General features: G+C 37.4%; 1 protein-coding gene across 2 annotated transcripts in view; it reads right to left on the bottom strand.

The window, feature by feature from the left end:
• zmiz1a (zinc finger, MIZ-type containing 1a) overlaps nucleotides 1-22926 on the bottom strand; it is a 308608-nt gene that overhangs the window by 109152 nt on the left and 176530 nt on the right. For both annotated transcript variants that reach the window (XM_039772925.1, XM_039772932.1), the window contains exon 3: nucleotides 19281-19400. In XM_039772925.1, the coding sequence (XP_039628859.1) occupies nucleotides 19281-19349 (69 nt within the window). In that variant the 5' untranslated portion in view covers nucleotides 19350-19400. The remainder of the gene's footprint in view (nucleotides 1-19280; nucleotides 19401-22926) is intronic.

Below are 22926 nucleotides of genomic sequence, written 5' to 3'. Positions count from 1 at the left end.
CTGTAGTACAAAAATCTTAGACCTAAACCACCATATCAAGACCTTTGAAATATGTTTAGAATGCTAAATTAAGACTTATAACCAGAGGTTGTGATGTCTCTTGACACTATTGATTCAGAAAGTGTGTGTTCCATAGCTATGAACATACTGAACATGTATCTTTTTGCAATTATATCAATCAAATACTTATACCATATTTAATTGCACTGAACTACAAAAAGCTCTGCTACTCAAATTAATTCATAAAAAAATAAGAAAAATATTTTGATAAATAAAGTACTAATTAAACAAAAAATCCTTCCACCCGTTTATGAGCACACCTTATCTAGTGCGGAGTCTAAATAAGAATGAACCCTGAATGTAATTCCAGTCACACACTCACATGGACACATCATACTTATTTCTGCCAATTAAATGAATATGCATGTCTTTTGAGATTTAGGGAAAACATGGAAAGACCGATTGTATTAATATAAAAATCTTTTTATCTTTTGTCTTTTAATTCCATTATAAGCTGATTTATTTTTATTGGTTTTCTATTTTGTTTAGGCCAGGTCTCTATTATCTATCATCTTTACATTTGGGTTTTTAGGAGCATGTCATGAGTAAAACAGTGGCTGGATCACAAAGGCAAGAAATGGCCCTGAACAATCTATCACAGGGCCCAATAACACACACCAACACTGGGATAATTTAAAATCACAAATATGATCCCTGTATTATGAAATTATGGACGGAACAATGGTGCTACGTATTTCTTAATTTTGTGTTAAATGGGTCAAATAATCAGGTAACAAAATATTAGTTATAAGTGTTCTGATCAAGTGTTATCAAGTAATTATATCTGTCCTCGTAGAAACCATTTAAAACCTGATACCCTCCAGTTTGATATATGTGTCAAACAGAAAATTAAATTTCTAATTAAATACAATACAAAGTTTAAGGTGCAAAAGCCCCATACTAAAGCCTTGAACTACTTGTGGGCTTAAGAATTTACATATAAGTCATGTTTGTGCAGCTCTCTGTTTTAAGCCACTTCAGACTACTAAAGGACATTCCATATAATATGCAGTATATTTATAAATGTCTTTGTCTTCATGAAAACAGCGAGAACCAATGCATTCTAGCAAAACGTAACTGCATTTTTTCCCCCATCCTAACATTCAAGTCACTAGATATTTGTGATGTGTAACTCAAGTTCAAGCAATATCATGGGGAGCTGGCCAAGTTTCCATTTTTATCATGTTAATCTTAATTCAATTGTGAAATTAATTAATAATATAAGCATCCAAATTACGCAGAAACTGAAAACAATATTATTAGAGAAAAAATACAAAGCCAGGCTAACTCATTTAAAGTTACTAACAATCCAAATGCAAAAAAAATGTTACTACTGTTATGAAATGCATAAATTAACTAAACTTCTCTTTGTTCCCAAATCTTTGATATTTCAGCGCAATCAATCACATTTTAAACTGCACCTTTTGCAACACAATTTATCAGGCCAACAGAAATTTCAAAATAAAGTGAATACAGGAACATATCATTGCAATGCATTTAACAGTAGAGAGACACTCCAGAAAAAAAGATGTGGGGTAAGAAGTCAAAAACAATGGTAAAAGGTAATATTATGCAATTATTAGCTGATGACTTCTAAGATATTATTCTGAAGCAACTGCTCTTTTACACTGAACATACAGAAAAGTGCAGTTTCTGTTCTTGCAGTCAGAGGTGCAATCATATTAAGAAAACTGTCCCCTAGACTCTATGTTTTCAAAGGACGTCACTGGCATGTTGTTCAACCTTATTTAAAGGAGGCAAGGCAAAGACAAGAATATTATCAATATGATCAATTCTGTAAACACATTCAAGACTTACCGATGTAACATAACTGCAATGTTATGTTACATCAGTAACATATAGTATGTTACATCCGTTTTCCAAATACAATGTCAGAGCTAAAAAAAGAAAAAATCAGGGAAAAGACTCCACTCTGATTTACAAGTGTGTTCTATGTATTGCACAAAAATTGGGCAGAATCTGTTAGAGTCGTGTAACAGGGACATATAAATTATAGCTAGCTTGTTTCCTTTAACCTACTAAAAGATTTGGGCTGAAGATCATTACTGTACTTGCCCTTGCTTCCTACAGTTCTGCATGCTAGGTGAAAACACAATCTGAGTAACATTTTACTTTGCATGGCCGTTAGAGAAAACAAATACAGTATAATCTTAAAATTCCTGAAATCTACTAAAACTACAAGCAATACATTTCCAAGTAATGGCTTAGAATTAATTTAAAACTATTAAAAATTTGAAAGTAAACACAAAAAAAGATTTAAGCCACCTATGTACAAGGTGTCCTACAACACTTCAATGTTGTTTGTGTATGTTGCTATAAACTCACAAGTCTATCAAAAGCAATAATGGAATTTTTGAATACCCAAGAGTGTCTTCTACAAAATTAGCTGTATGTGTTCATGTTGTCTACTCTTTTTCATTAGTTAAATATGCAATTTGCACATGGACATGCCAAGGTTAGCAAAGCATCAGAGCAGAGTAATCTTCATTTAATCAAAGATCCCACCTACGTTGAGGCACATACATTGAAAGGCTCACTACCACTGGATAGCTGAGATTCAGAACATTAAAATGATGTATAATTATCTATGACTGGTCAATCATATTACATGTCACAGCTGTGCATAAAAGGCAGGAAATAAATTGCATGTGTGACAGCTTATGCATCGTTACACACAAGCTTCTGTTAAGCCTGCACGCTGATTGTTTGGTTAACCCACAATACAACTTGCCCCTTGTTTTAGGGAAGTGTGTTCTCTACAAAAAAAAAAAAAAACATTGTTGAGTAAGTCGTTGAAAAGTTACAGAATGCTAGTGACATGGAATATGAAGAGCTGATCATAGTTTTGACCATATTCATAACTAAGCAAGGACTCGATATTTAGCTTGATTTGTAAGTGTACAAAAGTCACTGAGTCACTCTGCCAAAATTTTCATGTAGGACAATTTTCAATCAATGTATTTGCATAGAAGAGAGCCGACATCTCTTCCAGTTTCATGTGGGGATATCCCATCTTTCCCCAATCAATCTAATGTCACCATGCCACTACGCTGTTTTCAATTATACCAGTGTTTGACTTACCTGACAAAAGTGTGCTCTTTAGGTGGAACTGGCCAATCTATTTTGGCCCCTGTGTAACTAGTTTAGGTAAATGTGTGTGACTAGCTCTAGAACAATGTCCAGGGCTGTCAGGTAAGGCATTGCCTTCTCTCAAGACCCAGAACTGGAAAAAAGTGTTATGAAAATATATGTATGCACTTAATTTATTCCTGATGAGAAATGAAAGAAAAAAATCAAACAAAACAAAAAGATGAATAAAGAAAAACACACTAAACCTTTATGGGGCAATTGTATCAGAAGAAAGAAGAAAATGTGTAAAGTACAGCACAAAAAATACACTATTGTACGAAATGTAATATTTCTCTGCATCTAGTGGTAAACAGAAATTGTTTAAAAGACTGGCATAAAAATAATTTTAAAAGATAGAATGAGCATATAATTATACTTATGTTGCTTCACAGTGATAGTGTGTGTGTGTGTGTGTGTGCACGCGCGCACGTTTTCTTCCACAAAAAAACAAAAATGTTACTGCAATACTTGGTTGGAGAGACTGTTGAGGTGCTAGAGACAAAATGTTTTCAAAATGGGACACAAAAAGTTTCCTAAAAAGATGGACACCATGTATCAAACAGTAAAACTTTGCAGGGATAAGGGCTATGACATCTAAACTTAATACAATAACTGACAAACTGCAGCACAAAAGACAGTTGATTCCAGGATTATGTATCATAAAATGTCTTGGGTATGTACTGTAAAATCCATTTTTCAAGAGAAATTCTTAAAACAGCTATTTGTCCATCCATCAATCCATCCATTCTCTTCCGCTTATCCTGGGTCGGGTCGCGGGGGCAGCAGCTTGAGCAGAGAGGCCCAGACTTCCCTCTCCCCGGCCACTTCTTCCAGCACTTCCGGGAGAATCCCAAGCCATTTCCAGGTCAGCCAGGAGACATAATCCCTCCAGCGTGTCCTGGGTCTTCCCTGAGGCCTCCTCCCAGTTGGACGTGCCCGGAACACCTCACCAGGGAGGCGTCCAGGAGGCATCCTGATCATCCTTGAACTGTCACCTTATCGTGGTGGAGGGGTTTGCGTGTCCCAATGATCCTAGGAGCTATGTTTTCCGGGGCTTTATGCCCCTGGTAGGGTCACCCAAGGCAAACTGGTCCTAGGTGAGGGATGAGACAAAGAGTGGTTCAACAAACCTCCAATGATAAGCGAAAACTTTGGACGACGTTTTCCCTTGCCCAGATGTGGGTCACCAGGGCCCCCCTCTGGAGCCAGGCCTGGAGGTGGGGCTCGATGGCCAGCGCCTAGTGGCCGGGCCTGCACCCAAGGGGCTCGGCCGGGTAACGTGGGTCCTCCTTCCCATGGGCTCACCACCTATGGGAGGGGCCAAGGAGGTTGGTGGTTGGGTGCAGTGTGAGTTGGGTGGTGGCCGAAGGCGGGAACCTTGGTGGTCTTATCCTCGGCTACAAAAACGGGCTCTTGGGACGTGGAATGTCACAGCTATTTGTTTGTGTTTTATTTAGTTGATATTGGTGTGAAAAAGTTTATTCATATAAAGACTTTTTAAAAAAAATCTGCAGTGTTATACTCACTACAATTCAGCCATGCAGCAGCTCCATTATTACATAAGCAGAATAATAGCTGTTTATTTTTGGGTAAATGTGACGGTGTGGGTCGGCTTCACGCTACCGGGTGCCACCGGGAGCCTCATGAACCCGACACTGTCTATAGTCATGACCAGGATGAGCTGAGAAGAGGATACCACACAAAGCAACTGGATGGTGGAAAAAAACACTTAAATGCTTTTATTAAAAACAGTTCAACAAAACAAAGGTATCATAAACACTCAATGCAAAATTCATAAATAAATAATACAATTAAAAGAAAGTGTCTATGTGGAGGTTAAAATCAGTTAAATTAATTAATTAATAATCTATTTTTTTTTCACTAATGTGTCATCTAGACTGAAGCTGATGATAAACTCTTTTGTCTGTCTAGAGCACAATTTTTTTTATAACTACCAGACTGATAATTTTCTTACTCTCATTTTACATTTTAGTGTTGATCAAATATGAAAGAAATCTAATAAGGAGTTCTCAGATATTCATATCTAATATTACAAGTAATATTGAATGACTTGTGCTTGTGCTTTTGTAATAAACAAAATGATTAATAAATAATTAAACTTATACTAAGGATGTATGAGTCCTTGAAAAATGTACAGTAGGAATGGTTCACATTTGGTAAGTACCACTAATACAATACAGGAAACAAGAAAACTGACAGACAGGATGGAAAAATATACAAAGGTGGTATGGATAAGGAGAGCAAATGTGGTAGAGTCAAGATAAAGCCTGTAATGAAGTTGAAGGTAATAAAATAAAAAAAGGTTGAAAATGGTGTAGCATAACCGGTAGGTAGTGAATTGTGACATGCAGGTTTCACTCTTAGTAATGGGGTGGTATGGGACAAGAAAAAAAAAGAATTTGGGAAAGAAATCAAGCCACTCTTGTTGAACTCAATTAAGGAGTATTAAAATAATTAAGAGTAACAGTGTTACAGTTCTTGCAGTACAGATCCAATACTTTACTCAATTGATACTTTGATTTAATCTATTGACACTTCACTCGAGAGCTCTACAATAATCATGAATATGCCATGATATACAGATTTCAAAAAAGAAACATTCCCTTTATTCCCCAAATGTTAGTTTCCTACATTTTCCAATGATATGCGTATATGGCACATCCGCTTGCCACAATTCAAGCTTGAATATGTTTGTAATTTTCAAGGGATAGACTGACCACCAGCCAAGATTTTGTTTCTCATTCCCCAGTCTTCTCAAAATGGGTTATACTATACAGTTAAGTTAAAGCAGACACAATGACTGGTTTTAAAAGTTGTTTGGAGATGATATTGGGCCACTTTTACTAAGTAAATAGAATGAATACTCTCCAGTCATTTTTACAGGTGTTATGTTTCATGTTTATATTATTGGCAGCATAGACCGATATCCCAGCAACTTCAACTGGGATGAAACATGAAATGAATGGAAAAAATGCATTTTCCTTTGGGCTCTGTAATATCACTGGACTTTTTGTATAGTAGCATTGGAGAACACAGAAAAACAAAACTATACAGACATGATGAGCAATGAAACTTTGCGCTATGTAACTTATTGTTAATACTTTTTGATATATGTGTCAAACAGAAAATTAAATTTCTAATTAAAAATACTCATTTTACTTGCATAAATGAAAATATTTCCCAGCTATAGTTCCTACTGCTGTTACAACAAGGAACGAATTATGAACAATGCTGCACATCCTCTCTCTTGACACACTAACACTGAATACTTTAAGCCAACTTATTAATCATGTCTCAGTATCAAGAAACATTATTGGGACCCCTTTATACTAACAGCAATATGAGTGCATTGTGCCTGCAAGTATTCTCATTTTAATTTTCTTTCTCCTTAGTCATTCTGGTGTGTGTGTACTGTATGTATTTTTTCTATTTATTTAATGAACTTCAGTAAAAAGCCAAAATCCCGCGGGGGGCAAGTAAGTTTTATTTATCTATCTAAAGGAGCAAAAATTCTTTTTGGCATGATTGGTCATAGATCTTTTTCTGGTTTACAGTAAAGTTTGCTGCAGAATCAGGTAAAAGACCCAACAGGAATATCAGACCATTGAGGCCTGCAGAATTTTCCTTCTTAATGAATGTATTTTGTAATGAGTAATAGTGAAGCACCAAAGTGTACATCTGAGAGCCATCCACAGCATTTGGTAAAGATCTCCTATCTTCTGATTTGACAATTCTATGGTAGTAAAAGATCTCTAGAAATGGACCAGAATGTGAAACAAACTACAAGTCAGATTAAATCTAATGAACCTTATCCTCATGTAAAAAGAATTGACAATTTAATCTAAACAGAAAACAAAACCAACGTCTTTTTACCCCATTATGTCTGTGAAGGCAAAAACAATTTAATATTGCTATAATAAATCAATCACATTCCCTTTGTACTGGTACAGTGATTTAAAGTCTGCACAATACTTTTCTTCAACAGGAGCATCTTTATAATTAAAATGAACAGCTAGATCTGTTTGCTGTATTTCTTTAATTATTTTAATTACTGGAACATTCGAGTTTGTCAGGGGGAGGAAAAGTCAAAGTCAAAGTCAACTTTATTGTCATCTCTGCTATACACTGTACAGGTACATAGAGAGACGAGACGACGTGGCTCCAGGTTTCCAGTATAGACAAACATAGAACAGCATAACAGAGGATATAGAATAAATAGGCATATGAAATAGACAATAAATAAGTGACACATTTTAAACTAGAGAATGTGCAATATGCATTTAAACTAGACAGAGTTTTTAAATAAAGTTAGAACTAGAAAAAGATGAAGAGGTAGAAATCAAGTCAGAATGCCGTATTCTTAAACAGTTGAGATTGACAGTATGTTACATTATGACAGAAACTGTACCCTGGTTATTTTCAAGTGCCAAGTTCAACATGAGTGCAAATATGCAAGAACAGGTGCAAAGTGACATTATGCATTGGATGCGCAGGAGGTAGAAGGTTATAATGTAACAGGTTTCTATATACAGGTACTATATAATACTATTTACAGGTTATTTATGTGTACAATGTTCACATAAACATGTGCAAGTATTTATATGGCAGCGTATAATTTTAGTCCAGTGGGTGTTGGCAACAGTGCAGTCATACTGCAGGAGATATTGTGCATCAAGTGACATGATGCGTATAAAGTGCAGTTGTGCAACATAGTTCTATTCACAGTCCAGGTGTGTGTGTGGGGGGAAGTGTGATGGCTGGAAGTGAGTTCATGAGTCTTATGGCTTGTGGGAAGAAGCTATCACGCATCCTGGAAGACCGAGACCTGATGCTGCGGAAGCGTCTGCCAGAAGGAAGGAGCGTGAAAAGTCCGTGTGAAGGATGAGAGGGGTCGAGCACGATGCAGGAGGCCCTTTTGATGCAGCGTCTGTGGAAGATGTCCTGCAGTGGCGGAAGAGACGTTCCAATGATGTTTCCAGCTGCTTTGATGATCCTTTCAATCCGCCTGATATCAGCAACAGTACTGTTTCCGAACCAGGTGGAGATGCAGCTGGTTAGGACGATCTCTATAGTGCCCCTGTAGAACATGGTGAGGGTGGGAGGGGGCAGGTTGGCTCGCTTCAGTCGTCTCAGAAAGTGTAGACGCTGCTGGGCCTTTTTGGTGATGGAGGTGGTGTTGGTGGTCCAGGTGAGATCATCTGAGATGTGAACTCCCAGGAACTTGGTGTTTTTTACAGTCTCAACCGTAGAACCGTGAATGCTAAGTGGTGTGTGGGTGGAGCGAGCTTTCCTAATTGTTCCTAATTGTAGTTAATTGTTCTCTGATCTCTCCTGATAACCATTTTGCTTTGCCTGAAAGTGAAAGACTGCCACATAATATGCTTACTTGTGGTCTAATTGGCAATGTTTAAATGGCTTTTATTATTTGACTTCTAAACCAAACAGTTCTGTCAGATACAATGTCTGGCAAAATTTACATTAATTTATGTGTTCACTACTTATCTGCTTTTTCAAAGTGAATCTCAATATGAAATGTAGTATGCAGTATTAAAACAGAATACAGAAACACCTGCACATGATGTCTCTGAAATAATCATGACACAAAGGGCCATATACGATAAAGAAACAATTGAGAACTTCTGCCGATGGAAAAAGTAAAGGCCACAAAGACCAATACTCAAACATGTGGCTGTACCTTTCTCAAGATCTCCCAAATCAGGAGAGGAAACTCAAAGTCATCCAGTCATGTGTGACCTGTCATGACCCTCAGAACATTTTCACACTCCTGGCTTAAGACTAACAAGGCGGGGTGCTATTTTATTTACATCCTTTTTTAAGATATTTGTGAAGAGAAAGTGATTGCTTTCTTCTCATAATGCATTTGCAAAGAAATCCACTATAACATGAAAGAAATCCTCCTTTCTTGCACATATCGCATACAATTTCTTTTATCTACTATAGTCATCTGATAGGCAATTATTTGGAAAAACTTACAATCCACAAATATAATAAAACATTCCTCACCACAACTCCTGAGTGTTTTGATACCAATAGGTGCCAGCAAGGTTCCAAACACCAATCTTTTACACATACCATCTGATATCCTTCATCAGTTAAGGAACTTCTTTTTCAAAGCTTAACAACAAGACATATTTAAAAATTTCACAGTATGAATATCTCCATAAAAGTGACAGAGATCCACAGCTTGAGTGGCAGCAAAGAGTACACAACAGGTGTCTTCTCTAAATAAAACACTACATTTGTAAGTAAATGTTTGTAATGGTTACAACTACCCAAAAGCAATTTTGTTAATCATGCAGGTAAACTAGCCACCCCAAAATATGGACAAGCAAAAAGTAATAATTCAAATACTAAAATAAATTTGACTATGTACAATGTAGCATGTTGTGAACAATATGGACATAAAATGTAGGCGTAAAATTCCATGTACAATTCTGTGATCAATAAAAGTTACAATCAAAAAGCAGTTTATTATAATACTGCTATTTTCATATCCTAACAAATATGTTTCAACTGTAGGAAGGCTATCCTACCTCTCCATTGTTACTTTTTCCTCGTCAGTCTCTAAAATAACCATTAAGACCTGCTTTAAATTCACGTCAGACAAGTGCATCTACAGCAAGAATGGCAAATTAGAAAAGCTGTAGATCACAGTTTCTTCCTTTGTTTATTTTTTTGTTTGAAAGACAAGAAAAATAAAAATCCATTTCATATGCGGACCTAAATTTAACAGTAAAGCCAACGTGCCTTTTAAGAAAAACTTTTAAACTGGTTTTCTCAGAGAATGCTATTACAGAAAAGTGTCTTCAACAGAAGTGATTTTATCAAATAAAATAATGTACTGTGGTTATAATAGATTAGATTATTTTCATTATATTTTAAATATTTATTTAGGCTGTTTTTATACAAACCTTATCCTTGTCCCTAAAACTTGTTAGACTACATGATACAAAGGTTTTAGAGAAGAATATGGTTGTTTCACATCATGCACCTGCAGTTAACATCTTCAACAAAATTGCTGGTTTTAAGCTTTAGTGTTTCCTGCTGTGTTTCAGCATGTCACATTTTAGCCCTTAGAGAGCTGAACACTGGATTTATGGAAAGGCTTGTGGGTTTCAGCACTAGTGGACTTTAGTGTCTGAAAGTTTTCATTTTATTATACTTGGAGGTTAATTCCTACCACTCTCTGTGAACTCTGTGTTTATTTAAACTTTAGAATACTTTTTTCAGCTTCCAGTCTTTGGGTTCAAAGTGAGCTTATAGTTAAAATACAAATTTATTAACCTAAATGGGGTCGTTTATTATAAATGACAGTACAGTAGGACTTCTTTAACGAGACAGATTATTTTGCCAGTTACTCATTCAGTTTCAACAGGTATGACAATAAAACAGAGAAATTAATTATTTGTGGAATATTTTGCACTAAAGGTCTGACTTCTAAATTGGTTCTCTTTGATTACTGCTTTACAGTAATACTGTGGGTCTTCTTTTTCTTGTATTTCAATTATATTTTGTCCCTCATGTAACTTTTTTCTGTCATTTCTCAAAACTTTTATTAAAATACATAATTATAATTCATAGCTATGAATTAAATGTACTACTTTTTTAACATGAAGAAACAAACAAGATGTTAACAGTTATAATTTTAGTAAATGCACATGTTTGTTCTGCTTTTCCCCAAAAAGACTTATTGAATCTACAGAATATGTAAAAATACACTAAATTGCAATCCTCCGGGCAAGATGATCAGGAAATTCAGGAGTCAGACTAATTTAGTACATTCTAAAGTTCACACAGTTGCCTACTTTAAGGCATTATTTTACAGAATGAAGTCTTATTTATAGACATATACAGTATTAATTACCTCTTTTTGTTCTCAATTCAACGCAAGCAGCTTACCACAGAGTATGACATTTAGTAACCTGTCAGTGTAAAAATCATGTGGCCTACTGATTCATGTTTATGTCAGTATGGACCAGTGGTTCTTTGACTCTGTTTTAAAGAAAACAATATAGCTACAGGTTTTTGTTGATGTCATTATGTTCTGACTTTGCCTGCTACTTTGTCTGTTATAACTGACCGTGGAACCCAGAGTTTCAATTTGTCCAGGAACGCTATTGCTTTCTTCTCATCCATTATCAGCTATCCTGTCAATTGTAGCATTAATTGACTTTAACATAAACAAATTATGACAATACAACATTTAAACTGTGTTAAATGTAATTTGTGTATTAATGTATGTAAAAACTTGAATGGTTTAGGAACTTGCTATTAATATTTTATAACTGTAAATATGTGTAATTGCTCTGAGCGTGTACTCAGTGAAGAGTGCTATACAAAAAACATTTAACTGAATTTAAAATTGAATTGTTACTGCCAGCTCATAATTTATCCAGACTCCTACATTAACTGCTGTTATTTATTTGAATCTAGGTTGTCCTAAGAGGAATTCTGCGGTTTTTATTTAAAAAATATATATGTTTAATGCACAGAGATGAAGACATTTTTATAATCTTACTAGTTAAAATGTTGAGCAGTTTTATATTTTTATGTTTAATTAAGCTATGGATTGCTTGGAAGCACAATGGTGGAAAGAGCTGCTTCTCTTTAACATTCATTATTGTATGTAACAGTGTGTGCTCTGCTTTTTGTTAATTGACACTATTGTGGATACAATTAAGGGAGCAAACTCTATGGAAATTAATGAATTGAAAAGAAGAATTTTAAAAATGAGACCCTAGTGTATTAAAAGCTATGAAAAACAGAAATCTTTGTAAATTTCTTAAAAAAAACCAAATTAAACACTACAATGCCTTTCTGGCTGAGGAATGGAAGGGAAATGGCCACCTAAGTAAACAAGAGTTTTAATTAAAAAGTAAGAATGAGATAATAATTGCAACATTGGCTGGCAATACTGGCAAAGACTATACAAAGGCTGCTTGAACAGATAAATGACTTTGGTTGCTTCATCAATCCATGGTATTGTCATATTTAATACACAAAAACAAAACTGTTTTTAGGATTAATCATCTTGGAAGTAAAGTCAGATACAACTGCCATCTAGCAGTACAGTATCATTGTTCAGAAATCAAGTATACAGACATCAAACAGACAAAATATTAATGCAAGGACATCTTAGGATTTAGTGGACCAAAAGGCATGATAAAAATAAAGACTCCATCAGCCAAGCAACCTAAGTCTGAGATGTGAGATTTTACATGGAACATAAAGAGAATGAATTAACTGAAGGTTATAGACTTACCAGTACTTCTTTGAACAAAAATATTTTTCAGTACATTAATTCTTATGATTGCTGTTCTGAACAATAAGCACCAGCTCCATCTTCTTGAAAATAAAAAGTTCTTATTCGTGACATAAATTAAATACAATTGATTTACAGAATAACCTTACTGACTTTAATGTTTTAATCTTTCCTGATCCAATTTATCATTGCTGTAAATTTATCCATACTAGAAATTTACAAGCAATTTTGAAATAGCCATGCAGCTTGAGAAAAGCTTCTTATCTATTCAGTACAACTCAAAAGATTACAGGGTGTAGAATAAACATATAATTATTTATAAATCTATCATACTACTAATTTCAAAGTGGCAGGAGTGTACCTATCTAGTAAATTACAATACAAGAGTACTGTAAACAATTAATTGGATTCTGCAGGTTTGAGAATATTATGTTTCATGGTCTTAGGTTTTGTACATATCACAAGTATACAATTTTAAGTAAATTATTTATTTCTTACCCAATTATTATTTTTCTCATTAAAGACTGATACACTTACATTTTGAAGCAGTCACGAAACCCCTGCCCGCCCTTAAAAGGTAAAGTTTTAAGAGTTGTTCTGTATAAGGTGGGTGGATACACTAAGCTACAGTAAATGCTTTATTCCACTATGAAATCCCTTGAAATACATTTATTTTATTTTAACAAACACTTAAATAAACTGCTGCATTGTATATAATTATATTTGTGTTCCTTAATGATAGTGCTCTTTAATTTAGTTACCTACTGTCTGTACTGTATTTTTTAAGGCCAATACCAAGACCTCAGAATCCTTTTTTGCCAGAATTAATGACATAAATAGGGTTTTAAAAATTACTGCTAAACAAAGTGTAGCTTCAGTACACAACCTCTAACAAAACCTCCATTGTGGAAAACTATATAAAACTATGCATCTGTTTTATATTCTAACACTTTTTTTATATTACAACAGTAACCAAGTAGTTACCATTTATTCAATTTAAGGACTGGCTCAATAGTATTCTTCTTCTGCTTTAGCTATCTGCCATTCAGCAGGTCTTTCTGTCGGCAGTTCCTCCATTCTGTTTTCCGCACCTCTTTCCATTTCTTGCTATAATTTACCATCTTTCAGATTTTAAAACATGTCCTTCCTTTGGCTTCCTCTTCATTTATTTCCCCCCAGTTTACCCAGCAGCACAATTTACAGCGATCTGTTTCTCTTAGTACATGTCCCATCCTGTTTTGTTCTTTCTGTAATTATAATTAAAATTTTGTACTTCATTGTACATCGGCTACAGAAACTGGCTCTTGGGACGTGGAATGTCACCTCTCTGAAGGGGAAGGAGCCTGAGCTAGTGCGCGAGGCTGAGAGGTTCCGGCTAGATATAGTCAGACTCACCTTGACGCACAGCTTGGACTCTGGAACCAATCTCCTTGAGAGGGGCTGGACTCTCTACCACTCTGGAGTTGCCCCGTGAGAGCGCCGAGCAGGTGTGGGCATACTTATTGCCCCGACTTGGAGCCTGTGCGTTGGGGTTTACCCCGGTGGACGAGAAGGTGGCTTCCCTCCGCCTTCGGGTGGGGGGGGAAGGGTCCTGACTGTTGTTTGTGCGTATGTGCCGAACAGCAGTTTGGAGTATCCACCCTTTTTAGAGTCTCTGGAGGGGTGCTAGAGGGCATACCTTCTGGGGATTCCCTCGTTTTGCTGGGAGACTTCAATGCTCACGTGGGCAATGACAGTGAGACCTGGAAGGGCGTGATTGGGAGGAATGGCCCCGATCTGAACCCGAGCGGTGTTTTGTTATTGGACTTCTGTGCTCGCCACGGATTGTCCATAACGAACACCATGTTCAAGCATAAGGGTGTTCATATGAGCACTTGGCACCAGGACACCCTAGGCCTCAGTTCGATGATCGACTTTGTGGTTGTGTCGTGGACTTGCGCCATATGTCTTGGACACTCGGGTGAAGAGAGGGGCGGAGCTGTCAACTGATCACCACCTGGTGGTGAGTTGGCTTCGATGGTGGGGAAGATGTCAGACCTGGTAGGCCCAAACGTGTTGTGAGGGTCTGCTGGGAACGGCTGGCAGAGTCCCCTGTCAGAAGTAGCTTCAACTCCCACCTCCGGCAGAACTTCAACCACGTCCCGAGGGAGGTGGGGACATTGAGTCGAATGGGCCATGTTCCGTGCCTCTATTGTTGAGGCGGCTGACCGGAGCTGTGGCCGCAAGGTGGTCGGTGCCTCGTGGTGGCAATCCCGAACCCGTTGGTGGACACCGGTGAGGGATGCCGTCAAGCTGAAGAAGGAGTCCTATAGGACTTTTTTGTCCTGTGGGTCTCTGGAGGCAGCTGATAGGTACCGGCAGGCCAAGCGGAATGCTTCGGTGTTGCTGAGGCAAAACTCGGGCATGGGAGGAGTTTGGAGAGGCCATGGAGAGCGACTTTGGACGGCTTCGAGGAGATTCTGGTCCACCGTCCGGCGTCTCAGGAGGGAAGCAGTGCAGTGTCAACACTGTATATGGTGGGGATGGTGCGCTGCTGACCTGACTCGGGGCGTTGTGGGTGGTGGGGGAGTACTTGAAGACCTCCTCAATCCCACTAACATGCCTTCCAATGAGGAAGCAGAGCCTGGGGACTCTGAGGTGGGCTCTCCCATCTCTGGGACTGAAGTCACCGAGGTGGTCAAAAACTCCTTGGTGGCAGGGCCCCCGGGGTGGATGAGATACGCCGAGTTCCTTAAGGCTCTGGATGTTGTAGGACTGTCTTGGTTGACACGTCTCTGCAACATCGCATGGACATCGGGACAGTGCCTCTGGATTGGCAGACCGGGGTGGTGGTCCCCTCTTTAAAAGGGGACCGGAGGGTGTGTTCCAACTATAGAGGGATCACACTCCTCAGCCTCCCTGGAAAAGTCTATTCGGGGGTTCTGGAGAGGAGGGTCCGTCCGGATAGTGAACCTCGGATTCAGGAGGAACAGTGTGGTTTTCGTCCTGGTCGCGGAACAGTGGACCAGCTCTTCACCCTTAGCAGAGTCCTGGAGGGTGCATGGGAGTTTGCCCAACCAGTCTACATGTGTTTTGTGGACTTGGAAAAGGCATTCACCGTGTCCCTCGGGAATCCTGTGGGGGTGCTCGGGAGTATGGGGTACCGGACCCCTGATAAGAGCTGTTCGGTCCTGTACAACCGTGTCAGAGCTTGGTCCGCATTGCCGCAGTAAGTCGAGCCCGTTTCCAGTGAGAGTTGGACTCCGCCAGGGCTGCCCTTTGTCACCGATTCTGTTCATAACTTTTATGGACAGAATTTCTAGGCGCAGCCAGGGTGTTGAAGGGGTCCGGTTTGGTGGACTCAGGATTGGGTCACTGCTTTTGCAGATGATGTTGTCCTGTTTGCTTCATCAGGCCGTGATCTTCAGCTCTCTCTGGATCGGTTCGCAGCTGAGTGTGAAGCGGCTGGGATGAGAATCAGCACCTCCAAATCCGAGACCATGGTCCTCAGCCGGAAAAGGGTGGAGTGCCCTCTCAGGGTTGGGGAGAGATCCTGCCCCAAGTGGAGGAGTTCAAGTATCTCGGGTCTTGTTCACGAGTGAGGGAAGAATGGATCGTGAGATTGACAGGCGGATCGGTGCGGCATCCGCAGTGATGCGGGCTCTGCATCGGTCTGTCGTGGTGAAAAAGAGCTGAGCCGTAAGGCAAAGCTCTCAATTTACCAGTCGATCTACGCTCCTACCCTCACCTATGGTCATGAGCTATGGGTAGTGACCGAAAGAACGAGATCTCGAATACAAGCCGCTGAAATGAGTTTCCTTCACAGGGTGTCTGGGCTTTCCCTTAAAGATAGGGTGAGAAGCTCAGTCATCTGGGAGGGGCTCAGAGTAGAGCCGCTGCTCCTCCGCATCGAGAGGAGGCTCGGGCATCTGATCAGGATGCCTCCTGGACGCCTCCCTGGTGAGGTGTTCCGGGCACGTCCAACCGGGAGGAGGCCCCGGGGAAGACCCAGGACACGCTGGAGGGACTATGTCTCCCGGCTGGCCTGGGAACGCCTAGGGATTCTCCCGGAAGAGCTGGAAGAAGTGGCCGGGGAGAGGGAAGTCTGGGCTTCTCTGCTTAAGCTGCTACCCCCGCGACCCGACCTCGGATAAGCGGAAGAGGACGGATGGATGGATGGATTTTGTACTTCATAGAATTTTAAACATGACATTTTGTTCTGTGACTTTAAACTCAAAATTGCCTAATTTAGAGCACAGCAACATCATCCAAGGAACTGTAGGTAAAATATTGGCAGAATGCAAAATACACTGAATAACATTAAGTTCAAATCCTCTACAACGCAAGCTCACAGGTGTTAAATTATATAAACAGGAAACTACTTATGGGGCTTCAGTTAAATACCCAACACCCCACTCATCCAATAAAAATTTGTGTGTTTTCTGAACATATCCCAGCATTACGCTGCACAAGGCAGGAATCAGCCATGAACAAGGTGCTAATTCACCACAAAACAAACTCTTGCTCACATCCATAATTATGACAACCGGCCAATTCAGAGTTACCAATCAACCTAACTTGCATATTCTTGGGATGTAAATGGAAAACAAGAGTACTGAAGGGAAATTCCACTCATAACCAGAGATAACATCCAAAACAAACAGCAGAAAGTGTCCAGGCCTAGATTCAAACTCAATTTCCTGGAGCTGTGAAGTATCACACTTCATCTCCAATCCATTTTTATTTTGTACAAGTCCTTTGTCTACATTATGTAAATACTTGTAACAAATCAATTTAGTTAAGAGCTGTTTTAATGCTGACATTGTGTTTTAGTGTTTCTGGAAAAGTCCTCATTGCACAATGTTCTGAAAGGTGTGAGACACTCATGCAAGCAATCTGCAATGATAATATGATCTATTCTAATAGATGAACAACGCACAAGACTTTTTGGGTAGGTCAGGCTGGTGATGGGGGCAGTGTTTTCGCAGTACTTTTTGACACAGAGTAGGATGTAGCATCATACATCATGAGATCTAATGACTGCATTAATAGCCTAATTCATGTAGTATACTCTTACACCAAGAGGAAATTATGTCACCTTTTTAATATTTAAGAATGTTTCATTCACCCCTGTGAGCAACTTGGCTTTCACAATGTTATCTCCATTTAAAATAGACAAACACTTATTTTAGTGAGTGAACCTATTATACAGGGCACACATCCACAAGAGCACTGGTATATTGTTTTACCTTACTAGTGCTAGTGTAGAGTGGGGGAGAAGTCATTTTATATGCTCTTAACTGACATTGCCTCCATAATAACTTCAGATAACAGTCAGATCTGAGCCTATTACATATACACGTTTCTACCTGAACAAAGTATACTGTTTATTATCTTGGATAATGTCTTGCAAAATTATTTTATAACACCTTTAATTTCATAGCAAGTAAAGGCTGATGCTTATTGATTATGTTGCACTTACTTCAGCAACCAGTTTTGAAATGCTTCAGTAGTTCTGCACATGCTTCTCAACAACAATCTTTCCTCAGCAAAAAGTCAATTAACATTCACAAAACATATACTAAGCAGTTTTTAAATTAAAAATCTAGTTCACTTAAAATTTGCTTTAATTATGGTGTAATTGTGTATAAAAACATTGAGTTTACACAAAGAAAACCAGCAGACACATTGTGCCACTGGAGACAGCTACAGACCAAAGTTTAACATATGATAGAGATCAGCACCTATGGGACCCTGACCATTTTCTATTTGGGTATTGCTCATATAAACACAAACATATCAGTCTGCTCAAAGCAGTAAAATAAAAGCCAATTTCAGGACAAGAGAAGCTAACCAAGACAGCCCGTTACACAGACCGCTTACTGACAGCTTGTTTTATGTGAAGCGTGTTATGTCAAGGTACAAGAGTCAAATCTCAGACGCTTACAGCAATTTTTATAATGCTAATAAATACATATGCCAGTTCTGAACCACAACATGAGTCTAGATATTAGCAGGAAAGCAACAGACATTATGAAAAAGACTTTCATTCATCCACCATACATCACACAAGCTCTATCCTGGAAATCTGTAGGGTGATATTTTATTACACTAATAATTAAAACAAATTTTTAGATCAAAATATTCAGCTAGAGTTCTGAATGTACTGAAGCCCAAAAGTACTAATGTGCTAATATTATTTCATAATCACTTTCCTAGAGAACATGCTGAATTAAGTTTCTCCAAGGTACAGGGTACTGAACAAGGTATTAATGCCACCTTTGTGTTTCAGATATAAGTGCAGAACACCTTTAGCTGAAATTCTGAATTGCGGCAACTAACACTCCATACTTTTTCACCATGATGCCCAAAGGGCTGTACCTGATTTTATTAAAGGAGACATTATTATACCTATTTTATTTTCTTATCCTATAACTGAGTACACTATGGCATAACACATGATGATATATGAAACTATACCCCTGTTCTAAAATGCTTTCATCTGTCACACTGCACAAGCATTTAAGATAATTTATAAATGTAGCCTGAACTGCCTCCTTCAGATTGCTTAGTGGATAACAAGTAACTATTCCATGAAAGGTATAACCCTTAGTTTTTTTTTCTTCTTTTCACAATGATGCTGATCATCTGCCTTTACAGAGTGACTAGGCAGTCATGTTTTCATTCTGCAAGATGTCATTATAAGAACAAAGACTTGAACATAGGTCAAAATAAACATAAATAGGAGAATTTTCATCAAGTTACCTCACCAAAGTCTCCACCTTACCTGTTTTATACACAGCAGCCGGTCATTGGTCTGCTGAATGTGCCTGTCCATAGACGGAATTGAGTTCATTTTGATTGTCTCTCCTTGATTTCTACCTGAAAGCCATTAAAGATCTCCACACTGAAAGAGAGAAGGAACAAAAAATACACAGTGATGAGCTTCAGAAAGGCAAACTGAACTTAAAAAATCAAAAATCAGTTTGTTTCAAGCCTTGTTATGGTGTTGGGGTACTTTAATGAAGATTTTACACAGATAAACGTCTAAAAATATGACACTCTACAATTCTTCTTAAACAGCCTTGCATTTTGGCTGTCAAACAAAACGTAAACACTTCACAAGGTTAGCTAGTGATTCCCACACACTCCTCAAAGAGACTGTCTGTTACACCACGGGCCAGACATTATTAACCACTTAGCATTGCACATTACCACATAAACAAAGAAATAAGAAAGGTTGGGCTATAAAGGAGCAAGCTCTAACTCACCAGAAGTGAACACTCAACAATCTTAATGAATTTTCAAGACACAGATTTATTTAAAACATACTATACATCCACAAATTAAAGAAGGAAAAAGAACTGAAAGAAAAAAACTAAAAAAAGAAAAGCCTCTGCGTTCACTTTGAAGATAAGGCAAAAACAGATAAAAAAATTGGCAATCCCCAATCAACAATGGGCATCACAGAATTATTGCAAAAAAGCAGTTGAATGGTGTTTTACATACTGCATTCATTTGCTAAAAAAGGTTATCACTCCATCTGTAACTGTACTCTATTGGTAATTATTGTAAAACAATACTATTTTTAACATTTCTTGATTATCATATTCCTTTTGCATCAAGCCTTCTGTCTAAAGTTTTATACCCCCCTGCCCCCAACCATGAGCTAACTTTACAAGAGCACTTAAAATAAGCAAAGATGCTTACTTTGTTGCTGTTCTGCAATAATTTCCATTGTTCTGCAGCTTTACCAAAGTCTTGTATTTTAGATAATAGCCAAGGAAAAAAGGAAAGAATAATCCAAGTGTCCATTCTGCATCTGTCAACCTCTGTATTCATCACCATCTCAGAGTGACAAATTCCAGAACTGCAATGCCGATGAGGATCCCACGCAAATTGCCATCTGAGACTGCTGTACCACACTGATAATGTTCACTTATGGCTCCAGCTGGATTAAACAGGAGGCAAGAAATCTCCTTCACCAGACAGCTAAAGAGCTTTTATGCAACCTATTCGAACTTCTCATCCCAACACTTGAGGCACAAGAGGGCAAAGCAGCACATTCCTCCCAATAAATTAGCACACTTATAAAATCATTGGGTGGCTTCTCTTACACAAGGAATTTATTTACTCTTTTATTTGTAATCTTAGCTATGTGTTATGTCAGCTCATAGCATACAAATATGTCTAAGGGATGAGTCTTCCTTCATTAATTACAGCATACTAAGTTTGCACCAGCTACTCAAAAGTGTAACAAAGTTAAGCTTCTTTTCTCTTTTCAACTTTTATTAAAAAAAAATAAAAACCTTTTTTCTGGTTCTGCAAATCTCTTTATAATACCTGTAAATAAAAATTATTTCAAACAAAGGCTAAATACAGATGCTACATGAAGAAAGGCCTTTAAGTGAAGCCCTGATTTGGTTGAGGACCTCTGAAGATAAACTAATCACGCATAACTGAGACATTTTCTTAAGAGCCTGTATATATGCTCTCCTGGTGTTTCCATGGATTTCCTAGAGTGTTTCAAAGAGAATGGCACCCTTTTCAGTTTCATTTTTAAAATGTCCTTAATATAATTAAATGTGTGAGTGCCTGCTCCTTGTGACAGACTAGCAGACTATGCAAAAAAAAAAACAACATTAGATCATCTACTGTATAGAAGATAATGCCCATCAACTCAAGGAGCTTTACAAGTACAGAACTACATTACAACATTTTACGATATAATAAACATAATATAGTGTCTTTCCATAAAATATATTGCTTTTATAAAGGAAACATTATTCAGGATACTTTTCAAGTGTACACCTACAGAAAAACATTATACAACATTGACAGTGCCGTACTATGATACACATTGCTTTGTAAAGGAAACATTCCATGGTTCCCTGCAGGTACACGGCTATAGTATAATACTTTACGTGACAAGATAAAGGGCCTTTTTAGAATGCATATTGCAAATTGTATTGTATTCTATTATAAACATCATCCTACGGATCTTTACTAATAAAAAACTACGGCACATTATTTTACAATACAAAATGAAAAACACAATGTTCTTTTATAAAATACAATAAATAGTACACATTCAATATATAGCACCTTTTTATAGTAAATACTAAACTAAGATTATTTACAGAGTTACAGTATAATAGTCAATACATTGTACATTTGTATAAAAGGACTAGCAGAATACCCAGCGCTTCGCAGCGGAGAAGTAGTGTGTTAAAGAAGGTATGAAAAAGAAAAGGAAAAATTTTTAAAATAACGTAACATGATTGTTAATGTAATTGTTTTGTCATTGATATGAGTGTTGTTCTCATATCTATATATATCTATATATATCTATATCTATATATATATATATATATATCTATATCTATATCTATATCTATATATATATATCTATATATATATATATATATATATATATATAGCAAAACACCCGCGCTTGGCAGCGGAGAAGTAGTGTGTTAAAGAAGGAAAGAGAAACAAAAGGAAACATTTTGAAAATAACGTATCATGATTGTCAATGTAATTGTTTTGTTACTGTTATGAGTGTCGCTGTGATAGATATATATATATATAGCAAAATACCCGCGCTTCAAAGCGATGTTGTGTGTTAAAGAAGTTATGAAAAAGAAAAGAAAACATTTTAAAAATAATGTAACATGATTGTCAAAGTAATTGTTTTGTGTATTTGGCGGCAGCATCACAAAGTTGTTTTTGTCTAGCTGCATCAGAAAATGTACCACGACGTCTGACACGCCTCCTTTTTACTGTTTTCTCACAGCTTGTTGCTGTCATAATGGGTTTGAGTCTACATACATATTTATATACACATATATATATATATATATACATACATATATATACATACATATATACACATACATATCTTCATATCTATATACATATATACATATCTATATACATATCTACATATAGACACACATATATATATATACACATACCTTTCTACATCATATATACACACACATACATACATACACACAAATTATATGTGTGTGTGTGTATATATATATATATATATATATATATATATATATATATATATATATATATATATATACACATAAATACAAACATACACACAGGTATATATGTATGTGTCTATATATGTATGTGTCTATATGTGTGTGTATAGCTTTGGTCACTGAGTGCAAGGGAAAAATAATAAAATATAGTCTATAAGTTATTAAACAGTAAAACATTAACGTTTTAAGAAGTACAGGTACATTGAGCACTGCTGGAGTGGTTGTGGGTAAACTACATTTTAAAAACTGTGTAACACAACAGGTAAGTAGTACTAACAGCAGCTAAAATATATATGGATCATCTCTCGGTAGTAGATCCCTTTTGAAAGGCGCTCCACGACGGCTGTGGTATAGAAATTACATTTTCTATGT

This window comes from Polypterus senegalus, chromosome 1 (genome assembly GCF_016835505.1).
Source record: "Polypterus senegalus isolate Bchr_013 chromosome 1, ASM1683550v1, whole genome shotgun sequence".
NCBI classification, from domain to species: domain Eukaryota; kingdom Metazoa; phylum Chordata; class Cladistia; order Polypteriformes; family Polypteridae; genus Polypterus; species Polypterus senegalus.
Note: the sequence above shows the minus strand (reverse complement) of the source record. Positions and strands in the feature narration are given on the sequence as shown.